The following is a 13,800-nucleotide window of genomic DNA, read 5'->3' as shown; positions in this document are numbered from 1 at the left end:
ACTACATTAATATATTGTCCTTTGTTATTTTCGTATTGATTATTATTATTGTAATTCATTCGTCATAGCCTCCTGATATTATTGAAGTAACATCTTATTGTATATATTTACCTGTGTACCGACCTCTTGCTTGTTTCCTGACCTCGCTCTAGTCTAGTCCCTCTGTACCGCTGCCATCTGATTTACGTTACCGACTCGGCCTGTCCCTGACTCTGTTACTGTCTAATTCTTGCAATACGACTGACATCTGATACACATGTATGACCCTGCTCGAACTTACTACGATTTAGCTTAACGACTTTGTACCTCGATATCACTAAAACGTGTGCACAAGTTCTGACCGGTCTAGACTACACATTGTACTATTATTGTGTATTTATCTGTATGTTGTCGTCACGCACCAGCGTGATAATTTTATATTTAAATCTAGTTTTTAAGTTTTTACTGTTTCATTGTCTCTGCTCAATGACACCTTCATTGAAGTATGTCAGAGCTAAAATCTATGAATTATTGACCCTTTTTACCTCTTTCCTGCTCTCAGAAGCCATTTACTGACATGAAAGTATTTTATGGCTGTAATTACTCATCAGTGAGGTTTATGCTGTAGTCTGACCCAGTCCGATCCGATCCCGAATCGGAAAGAAACTGTCACTTGCATACCATAGATGTTTAACTCTTTCAGGCAGAGAAAGAAAAAAAAGGAACACAGCATAGTTATTTGTGTGCTTGGCTCTATACAAACACATGTCTATCTGATCATGTCACATGTCACCTCGGTTGTCCTTTAAGTCTGTTGGGTTATGTAACTTAGGTGGCGAGTTAAATTACACAAAATATGCAACACTTACATAACAAGCAACGTAAGTGTTGTGCTGTTTGTGGAACACTCTAACTGAATTGTGTAATCCTGGTAAACTCAATTGGTGCTGTCTACACATATTAAGTTTATCAACCTTTTATTAAATATTTTCCTTACTAATTGTGGATAGAGCTTTTAAATGCCTTAAAACAGTGTAATTGTTTTATTGGCAGAGGCTCTAATATTAGAAGATACCCTTTGAAATTTGGTTCATGCAGTTATAATAGCATCATACAATATCTACTGATTTGTCAGCTATGCATCCATGCTTCCACTCTTCCATTTTACCACATCCAAAACCAACATCAGCCTGGGTTGTTGACATAAAGCACTTTGGGTCCATGGATTCAACCAGGTGACACCAAAATCTGACCATACATTTGCCTAATTAAGCTAGGATACGTTTTTCCAGTTTTCAATTATTTAGTTTGGTGAACCTGTGCTCAGCTGTCTATTATTTTGCTAACAGGAGTGGAACCTGACATGGTTTAATTTATTGCACATTTTGAGATGCTTTTCTACTCACTGCATGTTTAAAGAGTTGCTATCTGAGCTACCATGGCCCTTCTGTTAAGTTGGACCCCTCTTGCCATCTTCCACTGACTTCTGTTATCAACAAGGTATTTTTCATATACAGTACTTGTGCTCTCTCTGTTTTTGTACTATTCTGAGTACAGTCTAGAGATTGTGCCCAAGAATGTTTAGAAATACATACTTACAAATATACTAAAAACTACTCATCTGCCATCAACTATTGTGTCAGTCACAATCACTGGGAGATAACATTTTCCCCATTTTGGTGATCAAAACATTCTGGTTTGTGAAGGTATTGCTAATAAAGTGCTCAGTAAGTTTCTGGTTTATCGTTTTGTACTCTAGGTAAATATACAAAGAAAAATTTTACTTGTAGTGAATACAGGCTTTTTTTGTGAAGGAGGGACAATCATAAATTTCCCAGCACAGATACCATCTTTGAAGATAAATATATCTTTGAAGATAAATATATATAGAGATATTAATAACAAGACATTAATAAGGGAAAAGAGGGAATAAATGAAGAATTCAATTGAATTGATTATTTGAGAATTTTAAAGCAGTATTTACACCTACAACCCATAGCTATCATGTATTATAATAACACTGACCATGTACCATGGATAAGCATGCTTATATTCTGCTTTAACTGTACCTTGCACATCGAGAGAAGCTGCACAAGAGTCTTTTCCAACTTCATTGCTGGCATAGCAAGTGTAAGTACCAGCATCAACCTTGCCAACTTTGAGGACTTTCAAGTGTGCTCTATTGTCTGCAAAAGTGATCTTGTAGTTTCCACCAGGGCGAATTTCTCTGTTGTCTTTTGCCCAAGAGATTTTAATTGGCTGTGAGCCAGTGACATGGCACTCAAAATTAGCAGGCTCTCCAAGAGGAACATAAGTAGATTCTGGCTTTATGTCAAAGACGGGAGCTGATTTGGGCTCTGAAAGTGAAAGATGATTAAGATTATACATCTAAATATTCTTTAAGGTGGACTTCTGAGCTGTTTTTTTTAATTTAAAAAAACGGAAAAAAGATGGAGAATACTTGTAATTTAACAAACCTGTGAGAGTAACTTTAGCACTGGAAGAAGCTGAACCAATTGGATTTGTAGCTGTGCAAGAATACTGACCAAGGTGGTCAACACTAGTGCTCAAAATGTGCAGAGTAGCAATGCTGTCTATAAATGATGTCTGCACATTATTGTCATCTCTTAAAAGAACACCATCCTTATACCAAGAAACCTCAATAGGTTCTGAACCATTTATTCGGCAGTCAAAAGTAATAGGCAGGCCAATAGTTTCCTGAACATCCTTCACTTTCCTTGCAAATGAAGGTGCCACCTTACGCTCTGTAAAAGAATAAGGTTTAGTGTCATAGGAGTTCAAACCCAAAGCACTGTTTTCACCAACAGAGTATAAGAGTTACCATAAGAAAGTTAATTTCACCTTGAATACTAAAAAGAGCTCTTGAAGAGGCAGATCCAACGACATTTTCTGCTTTGCAAATATATTCACCGCTATCTGTCTTATCCACTTTATTGAAGACTAATGTGGCAATGTTGTTTTTAAACTGCATTTTATAATCAGGGGTTGACCTCAGTTTGGTGTCTCCCTTGTACCAAGACACTTTTATTTCTGGTGTTCCTCCTACTTGACACTGTAAAGATGTGGACTCTCCAATGGTAACCTCCACAGGTTCCAAAGGTGAAATGAAATAAGGTAGTTCTAAACAACAAAGAATTGTTATAAGAGCCATGAAGTCATATGAAAAATACAGTTATAATTTAGTTTCCCAAATCAGTACAAACCTAAGACGGATAATAAAGCACTGCAAGTATCCTGGCCAGCTTCGTTTGCCACTTGACATGTGTATTCCCCATCATCCTCCTGTGTGGCATTAAATATTTCGAGCAGACAAGACTTTTCTGTGGTGGTTATGCTACACCTTTCAGACTGGCTTATTTCTCTGCCATTCTTTTTCCAAGTGACCACGATGGTTGGAGAACCAAAATAGGTGCACTCCAAAGTGACATTTTTTCCTGATTCAATACTAGTGTCATTCAGTTTCTTCACAAATGTTGCTGGGGCTAATAAGGAGTGGCAAAGAAAATAAGAAATTTCGTAAGTATGAACTATACTACATTGTAGCTTGAAAGTCAACTGTAAAACCCTTATTGCTACTGACCTTTCACAAGAAGATGTGTTGTGCAAGAGTCTTTACCGGCATCATTGCTAACTGTGCAAGTATAATCACCACTCTGCATTGAATCAACATTAAATAACTCAATTGCAGCAAAGGACTTTTCCAGGGAAATATTGCAGTTAGGTCCTGGCACCAGTTCACTGCTTCCTCTAAACCAGTTAACCTTAAATGGTGGTGTTCCCTTAATCACACTGGTAAAGGTAACACTTGAGCCTGGTAGTACTTCTTGTGGTTCAGGTTTTCTCACAAAAGAAGGTGGTTCTAGACACAAAGCAATAAAAAAAATTAATAACCTTAAATTCGAGGTAAAGATGGTTAAAGTTAAGGCAAATGTTTGTAAGAAGTGCCTGCCCATAAAGAGTACACTTTCCACCAACCTTGAACAGTCAAGGATGCACTGCATTCATCAGTTCCTGCGACATTAGATGCCTGGCATGTATATGTTCCAACATCTGCAGGCCCCAGTGAGTTCACTGTTAGGCTACAGATGCTGTCAGCAAAAGTAACTTCAAATTTGCCATTGCCAACAATTTTTTTTCCATTTTGATACCAAGAGACAGAAATGGGTAGAGAACCAGAGACTTTGCATTCCAAGTGTATAGAAGATCCCAATACACTGTTGCTATCTTTAAGTTTTCTGGTGAAAGATGGTGGCATAACACGATCTGTGGGGGGACAGCATGGTATGAGTCAAATTCAATTTCTATCAAATCAATGTATTTGAAAATCTCACAAAAAATTGACTTCACTAACCAAGAACATCCACAGAGACCGTGCAGCTGCTTTCACCAACATCATTGATAACTTCAAATGTGTAGGCGCCACTGTCTCCCTTTTCTGCAGAGAGAATCTTAAGCGTTGATCTCTTGTTAAAGAAGCTAATGGAGTACTTATGGTCACTCCTAATCTCTCTGGCATCTTTATACCACTTAGTGATTAGTTCAGGTGAGCCAGCAACAGTACATTCAAGAGAACAGGTATCCCCAGCTGTAACACTCATTGGCTCTGGCTTCTCTACAATTCTTGCTGGTTCTGAAACAAAGTTACACATAGTGGAAGGAAGAAAATATGTTTATCTTGGAAATTATAAGGTCTATGTTACTTTCTAAAGGAATCCCTTATGTATGTACCGAAAAATAAAACAGAATACTAAGACATGTTACCAACCTATAAGAGCAAGTAAAGCTGCACATTCCCGAGATCCTACTTCATTTGTGGCCTGACATGTGTATTTTCCTGCACTGGATGGTTCTGTGCTTGCAATCTGTAAAGTCGCAATGTTATTTGAATAAGATATTCTGACATTTTCACTCTCTCTAACAATGTCTCCTTTGTCCTTCACCCAGGTAATTGCAATGGGCTGGGAACCCTCGGTAACTGCTTGCAATTCAGTTGCTTCACCAATAAAGGAGGTGGCATCACTGAGCTTTTTCACAAATCGTGGTGGTTCTAGTGAAGAAAACAATTGGGCAAGACTCATAAAATGAACTTTAAAGATGGGGAGAGATTTTCTTTAAGAAAAGTTAGTGTACAGTGTGTACCAACCTTTAAACTTGATAGCACAGGCACAGTTATCACTTCCAACTTCGTTGGCGACCTTGCACTGATATTCACCAATATCGGCTGGCTCCACGTTAAGAACATGAATGCTAGCAAAGTTTTCCTTAGAAGTGAGTTTGAACTTTTTACTGCTTCGAATCTGCCGCCTGTCTTTGAACCATGCTACTTCAAAAGGCGGGGTTCCCACAAGCTCACATTCAAAACTGACATCAACCCCTTTCAGAACCTCCACTGGACTAGGCTTTCTAACAAAAACAGGGGGTTCTAAGAAGAAAACAAAACAATGTTTAATAAACAAAAAAATTGAGGAACTACTGTTTACTGTGATAAATAATTAGCCTATACCACACATCTTTTTTGTACAGTTACATGGACTCTAAAATGTCCCCTGCCTAAAAACTCTAATAGCAGGAAACACAGTATACTGCTTCTGGAAATATCTGGCGTGATTTAGAAATTTCCACTTTTCCAAACCTAGCAATCTAAAACAATACATTTAAGTTTGCACTTCCAAAATCAAGTGTTCTGCAGGTAAAATAAATGAATAAAAACCTATGTAGCACCTTTATTTTAAATCTAAAGTTGCAAAGAAAAAGGTCAGGGTTTTTTGGTCTTATATTTTCTGGACCTTGTCTCAACCACTGGTCACTGCATCCCCCCTTGCTAGCACTGTAAGGGAGTGACACATTACAACTGTGACATACTGTTATTTTAGTCCCTTTCCTTAGGTCAGGGCTGTCCTAATGGCAACCCTCGAGGGCTCTTGCTGTGGCCAGTCTGTGTGCTGTGTCACTCCCTCTCCTCTCACCACTTCTCCCTAGTCTATCTGTTTCTCTCCACTCAGCTCTGCCCCCAAAGTCAGTACATTGCGACTTCAGCCCCTCCAGAACAAGACTCCTGGGAGCTTGGCCCTCCATGTCCACCAAGTTTTCTAGCACTGTTAGGTTATTGAGAAAGAGTTCTACATTAACCGTTTTTATCTTTTCTTATTTAGCTGCAGAACATCTGGGCGTGGAAAGATTTGTATGTTTCCAGTTTAAAATTGTGCCCATAGGTCCACTTTAAATAGTGCAATAGCTAATGACTAGAATACTAACATAAGCTAAATTCTCTGAAAGACTAATCACTAAAGAAAACAATCTAAGAAAATAAATAATAATACGTAGCTGTGCTTTATCAAAAGCGAAAGCTTGAACTTCAAATCAGCTAAGTTAGGTGTCAATTTGACATCTGTTTTTATGATTTTACTGTGGCCAAACATGGTACAATTTATTGTGGACATTAAAGCAATAAATATCCTCTGACAGGAAAAATTGCTGCCTTTGGCAGTCAAAAATGTATTTGTTATTACTGTTATCTACATTTTAGCTATTATCTGATGTATTCTAAAACAAAATTCCATTTTTATACAGCAGATAGCCAGGTTACAGGCCTCTAAATTTAGTCAAAGTACAAAGTGAAGTCTGCTCTACCATCTACTCAATAGGATCAGAGCAGGAACCAGGTAACTCAATCCATAGACAGCAAAATTGACAAAGTGGGGTTTCGCTCAATGGTCCACAAAAATATAAACCTTTATTGAAACTGTGAAAAATGGCACAACATGTTTGCTAAACATGGTGTGCCGTTGTTCACTGTTTCAATAAAGGCTTATATTTTTGTGCGCCATTGAGCGGAACCCCACTTTGTCAATTTTCCTTTAAATTTAATTCTGTATGGACTATATAAGTTTTCAGGTTCTTGCGGTACTTATTATTTTATTATTACTTAGTAAGCCTAAAAACAAAATGATATAGAAAAGGAAAAAAAGAAAGATCTATTAAAGTCAGCTCTCCTACAAAATAAAAAATCCCATAAAGAGTAAAGAAAAAATAGCAACATTTAGTAATTTGGCACCTTTTACTGTGATAACTGTACTGCAGCTTGCACTGCCAGCATCGTTGTGAGCTTCACATGTGTAGTCTCCACTGTCTTCTTGGGTGAATTCATTAATTTGAAGAACTGCCACATTATCAGTAAAGGACAAGTTGTACTTTTCACTTGGCCGAAGCTCAGTCTCATTTTTGTACCATACAACTTTTATCTCTGGAGATCCACTAATTTTGCATTCCAAGTGGTCTGAACTACCGAGTTTTACAATCCGTGAAGGTTCTAGCTTCTTTGAAAACTTTGGAGGTTCTAAAGAGGTAGAGGAGAAAAATAACTATCCATGTAGACAGATGGAAAGGGTTATGTCATTTAATTTGAAACAGTTGCTGTTTTGTTCTTGTTTGTTCTGATGTGTGCTTTTTAAAGATTTATGTTGGAATATGAAGCAAGAAGAAAAAAAAATATGTGTTGTACAATGTGAATGTTGTGTGAAAGCTAGACATCTAAACTGAGGTAATACTTGAAATGGACCATACTACTGTGGATGTGAGCTATTTAATAAAGCATACATACCTGAGGATAAAAACATGAAGAGATACACAAAGAACACAAAACAGACCTTTTACATTATGTCCAATGTAACAGGCATCTGTTATGGTTTTTGGAAAAAATAAGAAGTTACAGTTGATTTGCAACATTACATATATGACAGAATACCTTTCACACTCAGTTCAGCTGAACAAGATTCTCTTCCAACATCATTGGCTGCTAGACAAGAGTAGACTCCAGAATCTGCTTTGCTTACTTTAAGAACCCTCAGATGGGCTGTGTTACCAATGTGTGTGATCTTATAATTTCCACCAGTTTTAATTTCCTTGTTATCTTTGGTCCATACCACCTTAATTGGCTGAGTTCCAGAAATAAGACCTTCAAAGTCTGCACACTCTCCAAGCACAGCACCTACTGATTCGACTTTTTTATCAAAGAAAGGTGGCTTCTTGGGTTCTACAAATTAAAATAAATAGCAAAATAGCTTAGTATTCCTGAAATGTAGAAGACTATTGAAATGAGCCAGAAAGAAAGACAGTGAGTGCGACCATATTCAGGTTAAAATAAAGACACAAACCTGAAACTGTAAGTTTAGCAGTAGAAGAAGCAGTACCGACTGAATTGGTTGCTGTACAAGAATAAAGACCAACATGATCCTTGTCTGATTCCAACACACGAAGGGTAGCTACATTATTCTTAAATGACATTTGCACATTATTTTCCTCAGTTAAAGGTACACCATCTTTATACCAAGAGACTTCAATAGGTTCTGAACCATTAATACGGCAATCAAATTTGACTGGCTGTCCAAGTGTTACCTCCAGATCCTTCATTTTTCTGGCAAATGAAGGTGGAAGTAGACGGTCTGCAATAAAAATAAGAATATCAGAAACAGTCTTCGTCTGTGTTCATGATCAACCTAAAGAAGAAACAAACAGAAACCAAACAAACAATATTATAGAGAATCACCTTGTATGGTAATCAATGCCTTTGAAGAAATAGATCCTACAGAGTTTTCTGCTTTGCAAGTATATTCTCCACTATCATTTTTGTCAATTTTGCTGAAAGCAAGAGTAGCTACATTGTTTGAATAGTACACTTTACACCCAGGGGTAGAACGTAGCTTTGTATCCCCTTTGTACCAGGACACCACAATTTCCGGAGTGCCGCCAACTTGACATTGCAAAGATGTTGAGTCACCAACTGTCACTTCCACATCTTCAATACTTGTAATAAAGTATGGTGGTTCTATCAAAAGAATCATTTGATTAACTAAAGTGTTACCAAGGTTTAAAGAAAAATACTATGTTACAGAAATAAAGTCATGAAGACACACCTAGAATGGTCACCACAGATTGACAGATATCCTGCCCAGCTTCATTTTCAACTCGGCAAGTATACTCGCCATCATCCTCTTTTGAGCTGGTTAAGATTTCCAGGATGCAAGATTTTTCTGTTGTTGTTAAGTTGTATCTTTCAGTTTGTACTATCTCTACACCATTTCTCTCCCAAGTAACATAAATAGGAGGTGTGCCGGTGTAAGTACTTTCCAAAATAAAGGGTTTTCCAGTTTCTACACTATAGTCGTTAATTTTCTTCACAAAAGTGGCAGGTTCTGATTCAAGAAGACACAAAAGAATTATCAAAGTTTCTGGAAAGTAAGCATTTAATTAAATAGTGTAAGCACGGCTGAAATGAGAACATTACCTTTTACCAACAGATGGGTAGTACAGGAGTCTTTTCCTGCATCATTAGAAACCACACAAGTGTAGTCTCCACTATGGGCTGTTTCCACTTCATACAAATCCAAGATGGCAGCTGAATCTTTAAATTTCATAAGACACGTGGTTCCAGATATGAGTTCGCTGCTGCCCTTAAACCAATGTACTTTAAAAGGAGGTGTTCCTCTAACAACACTCGTAAAAGTGACATTCATTCCAGGTAGAACCTCCAATGGTTCAGGTTTTGTCACAATACAAGGTGGTTCTGAAGAGGCATAGAATATATAAGATTTACCATCACTTTAAAAAAGATCTCCCTATAGCACAACTAAAGAATGTGCACTTTGTTGATTAATAAAAAAAATAACAAAAAGTAAGGAAAACGCTTTTAAGAAATAAAGAGAATTTTCTCAAGGGATAGATCTCCATCCCTATTGTTGAGAAGTACTACTAACCTTGGACAATCAGGGTACCCTTGCACTCATCAGTTCCGGCAACATTTGTTGCTACACAGGTATAGGTACCAGCATCTGAAGATTCCAGGTTTTGTATTTTTAAAGCACAAAGACTATCTGAAAATTCAGGTTCATATTTTTCTCCACTGAAGATTTTACTTCCATTGTGAAACCAAGTAATAGAGATGGGTGGTGATCCAGTGATTTTACATTCCATAAGAGCAGAAGAACCTACTGCACCAGTAGTTTCTTTCAGTTTTTTGGTGAAAGAAGGAGGTATTACTCGATCTATTCAACAAAAGGCAAAAGGAAATATTTTTTAAAAAGAAGGGCCTCTAAAATGCATTATTTTAATTTATATAAAGCCTGAAACATAAGGTAACTAACCAAGGACATCAACTGTAGCAGTGCAGGTGCTTTTTCCAACATTGTTTTTCACCTCAAAAGTATATTCTCCACTGTCTCCCTTGTCTGCAGAAAGGATTTTAATCGAGGCTACCTTGTTAGATAAACTGATCTTATATTTCTGACTGCTGGTCAGTTCTTTGCCATCCTTGAACCAGCTAGCTGAAAGCTCTGGTGTACCTGCCACTATGCATTCAATTATGCAGACGTCTCCTGCAGTAACTCTTATGGGCTCTGGCTTTTCTACTATTATGGCAGGTTCTGAAATATAAAAAAAAATAAATACATACCAATCTTAATATTTACTAATTTACAATAGATGCTGTCTTATTTATATATTTTTAAAAGGTTGTTACCTAGGACAGATACGTTGGCTATGCACTCCCTCATTCCAGCATCATTTTTAATCTGGCAAATATACTTTCCAGCGTTAGCTGGTTCAGATTTCTTAATCTGAAGAGTGGCAAGATTCTCAAAGTGAGAAATCTTAATGTTTTCACTTTCTCTGATGACTTCTTCTTTGTCCTTCAGCCAAAGGACTGAGATAGGTTGTGAGCCCTCGATCAGTCCTTGCAATTCAATAGGTTCACCAACAATAACTGTTACACTTTCAATCTTCTTCACAAATTTTGGTGGCTCTGAATGAAAAAAATGCACGGTAAAGATGAATAAAAATGTCTGTGCTTACATATTTTCCAATGGCGTAAATCAGAGGTGGGAAAGAATTACCTTTAAGTTTTATATTGCAAATGCAAGTGTCACTTCCAACATCATTGGAGGCCTTACAGTGGTAATCCCCAATATCAGGGACCTCCACATTAAGAATGTGAACAGATGCAAGGTGGTTTTTAGAAGTTACTTTGTATTTTTTACTACTCCTGATTTGTCTGCGGTCTTTAAACCAAGTGACTTCGAAGGGTGGGGTTCCCAAGAGTTCACACTCAAGACTAACATCCACACCTTTGAGGACTTCAGTTGGGCTAGGCATCTTGCTAAACACAGGAGGGTCTATAAAAATAAGGAAGGCAAATTACTAAACTGATTATCACTTATTTCTAAGGTTATTATATATAGCCAGCCGACTTATTGAAATTACGCTATGAAAAAAATTAGCAAAAAAAGTATTAAACTGCATGCACAGTACTTCATTATCCCTTAGTGTGATATGCTATTCCTTAAACATTTTAGTGTTATTTGCTGTAAGCATTAGTGCAACAATTAAGCTGCTTTTGAAATGTATTTTGTAAATATTACAGTAATATGGTAACAAATGTGTCAAAATAAATATTATCATTTGGGAATAATTATTTTATCTGAGAAAATGTAAACTTGATTTACTTGTTTATATTTCATAATGTATATAAATATATATTCAAAAATCTCAAATAATTTAAGGATAGAAGCCATAGTATCAGATCTTTAAACAAAGGTAAAATAATTTGTGCAATCGTACTGCTTATTCCATCTTGCATTTTACGTTTATTATGTAATTTAAATTGGTATGTGATAAATTACTATTATTACTATTACTTACAACATATATTTGTCAAATGATGGGAAACAAATTATACCTATTCTTTATTTTTACTTTATTACATTATTCAGCTTTATTCATTTTAGGGGTTTTCGCTACATTTTATGGAGTTTTATACTTTAAATTATACTGTAAATCAGATGTATTCCAATCCATGTGCACTAGGTCTCTCTTCTGTTCAAAGGGTAACTCCCTCTTAATGTAATTTTATGTTTCAGTTGATATTGTAAGTTAGGCAGGACTAGAAAACAATCAACTCATTTCCATCAACTCTAACGTTCCTTTCTGTTTCTATAGTATGTCAGTAGAAACATTCAGCCTGCAGGTTACCTGTCCACACTCCTCCATACACTGCTTCCACTTCCTCCTCTATTTGGTGTTGCTATAGTCATGTGATCATAGTGTTGCAGAACAGAGGATAAGACAGCAGCATGGCATGACTAGGGAGGATTCTTAAAGCCACAGGTCAAATAGAAAAAAAAACACTAAATGTGTCTGGCAAGCATAAATCAGTGCTTATTTAGTAGATAGCTAGTGCTCAGACCTTTGTCTGCACCAATATATTGCTATAGGAGTGGGGAACATCATAGTTGGGACAGCACCATAAAGGGGCACTGTCATAGCAGAAACACAATAATGGGGGAGCAACAGAATAAAGAGCAAATTATAATGTAATCAGCACAATAAGGTGCGCTAAAATGGGGCGGGGGAGTTCAGTGAGCAGAACACAGTAAAGTAAGTCTTTAATGATTGACATATACAAATGTAGTCAGCGCTGTAATGGGAAGAGCAATATTATGGGGAGGGCATGTATAAGAGAGGGTGCTGCATAGCGGTAATGAAAATGATGGGCGCAGTACAATAAAAAGGCAATTTTAATGGAAGGATCATGATAAGTGGGCACTCTAATGGGGGGAACACCATAATAGGAGCAGTAGAATGGAAGTACTATAGTTAGGTTAGTACAGTAATAGAGGGCATGTATGATGGGGCCACCATAAAAGGCATGCTACAATGGAGAACAATAAAGACAGGACTGCAATGGGCTAGCATATTAAATATACTGCATTATAACTGGGTAGCACAATAAGAGGGCATGACAATGAAGAAGGCACTGCAACAGTGGGAGCATAGTAAATAAAAAGCACAGTAAGGGGGGCACTGTAATGAATCAAATGAAAAAGCCCAACAATGTCAGCACTATAATAGAGGCAGGTAGTAACATAATGGGGGAAGTATAATTTTAGAGCTCCACATTTGGCCATAAGTGCAGCTTGTAGATGAAAGCGTGTTCTCATGCCTTTTACAACAGTGTCTTGAAGTGTCTGCTGTGCCTAGTAAATACTGTGCAAATTTTGTGGTTGCCTTAAAGGGGTTCTTTCGCAAAAAAAGTAGGCAGTTAAAAAATGTGACAGATGACAGGTTTTGGGCCAGTCCATCTTTTTAAGGGGGATTCTCAGGGCTTTTTTTGTTTTCAACAGCATTTCCTGAACAACAGTTGCAAAAATTAACTGACATAATAGTGTGCAAGTGATTAGGGAGGCCGGCTGGTATCTTGCTATTTTGGCAGTTAAACTGCTGTTCAGGAAATGCTGTTGAAAACAAAGAAAACCCTGAGAATCCCCCTTAAAAAGATGGACTGGCCCAAAACCTGTCATCTGTCACATTTTTTAACTGCCTACTTTTTTCGCGAAAGAACCCCTTTAAATGTAGAAAAAAAATGTCACTGCTAGATGTTTACAAAATTCTTGAGACACTGGTTACCATAATACTAATTGAAATTTACTGCAAATATACCAGGTAAGGCACAGGGATTATTTCAAAAACCTGTGAGAGCAAATAAAACTAATATGAATATCAATAATTGCTATGAAGTTGATTGTTTTGTGGTCTGCATTACACTATTTAAAATATTACAACTTTGGCGTTACATTATAATACTGAACTTCAACATTTAAGTACTTAAAACTGGGAGCACTACATGTTTCTGACTCTTCTAGGGCCCCCAGAATATTTTGCTTCCCTTCATCCATTTAATCATCAATATATTAGGCCTGATATTCTACTTCATTTCCAGTTACCTCCAAGGCACCCTAATCGTCACTAGTG

At 37.1% G+C, this 13,800-nt stretch overlaps 1 protein-coding gene across 1 annotated transcript in view; it reads right to left on the bottom strand.

Moving 5' to 3' along the window:
- Nucleotides 1–13,800, bottom strand: part of TTN (titin) — a 365,525-nt gene that overhangs the window by 216,315 nt on the left and 135,410 nt on the right. The window contains exons 65-83 of the mRNA XM_068247374.1: nt 10,887–11,165; nt 10,514–10,795; nt 10,140–10,418; nt 9,753–10,040; nt 9,284–9,562; nt 8,913–9,191; nt 8,546–8,824; nt 8,154–8,441; nt 7,745–8,032; nt 7,055–7,336; nt 5,144–5,422; nt 4,766–5,047; nt 4,352–4,630; nt 3,976–4,263; nt 3,581–3,859; nt 3,204–3,482; nt 2,842–3,120; nt 2,457–2,744; nt 2,049–2,336 (exon numbers count right to left, since the gene is read on the bottom strand). Of these exons, the coding sequence (XP_068103475.1) occupies nt 2,049–2,336; nt 2,457–2,744; nt 2,842–3,120; nt 3,204–3,482; nt 3,581–3,859; nt 3,976–4,263; nt 4,352–4,630; nt 4,766–5,047; nt 5,144–5,422; nt 7,055–7,336; nt 7,745–8,032; nt 8,154–8,441; nt 8,546–8,824; nt 8,913–9,191; nt 9,284–9,562; nt 9,753–10,040; nt 10,140–10,418; nt 10,514–10,795; nt 10,887–11,165 (5,364 nt within the window). The remainder of the gene's footprint in view (nt 1–2,048; nt 2,337–2,456; nt 2,745–2,841; nt 3,121–3,203; nt 3,483–3,580; nt 3,860–3,975; nt 4,264–4,351; nt 4,631–4,765; nt 5,048–5,143; nt 5,423–7,054; nt 7,337–7,744; nt 8,033–8,153; nt 8,442–8,545; nt 8,825–8,912; nt 9,192–9,283; nt 9,563–9,752; nt 10,041–10,139; nt 10,419–10,513; nt 10,796–10,886; nt 11,166–13,800) is intronic.

This window comes from Hyperolius riggenbachi, chromosome 7, assembly GCF_040937935.1.
Source record: "Hyperolius riggenbachi isolate aHypRig1 chromosome 7, aHypRig1.pri, whole genome shotgun sequence".
Classification (NCBI taxonomy): Eukaryota; Metazoa; Chordata; class Amphibia; order Anura; family Hyperoliidae; genus Hyperolius; species Hyperolius riggenbachi.
This window is presented reverse-complemented; position numbering and strand designations above follow the sequence as displayed.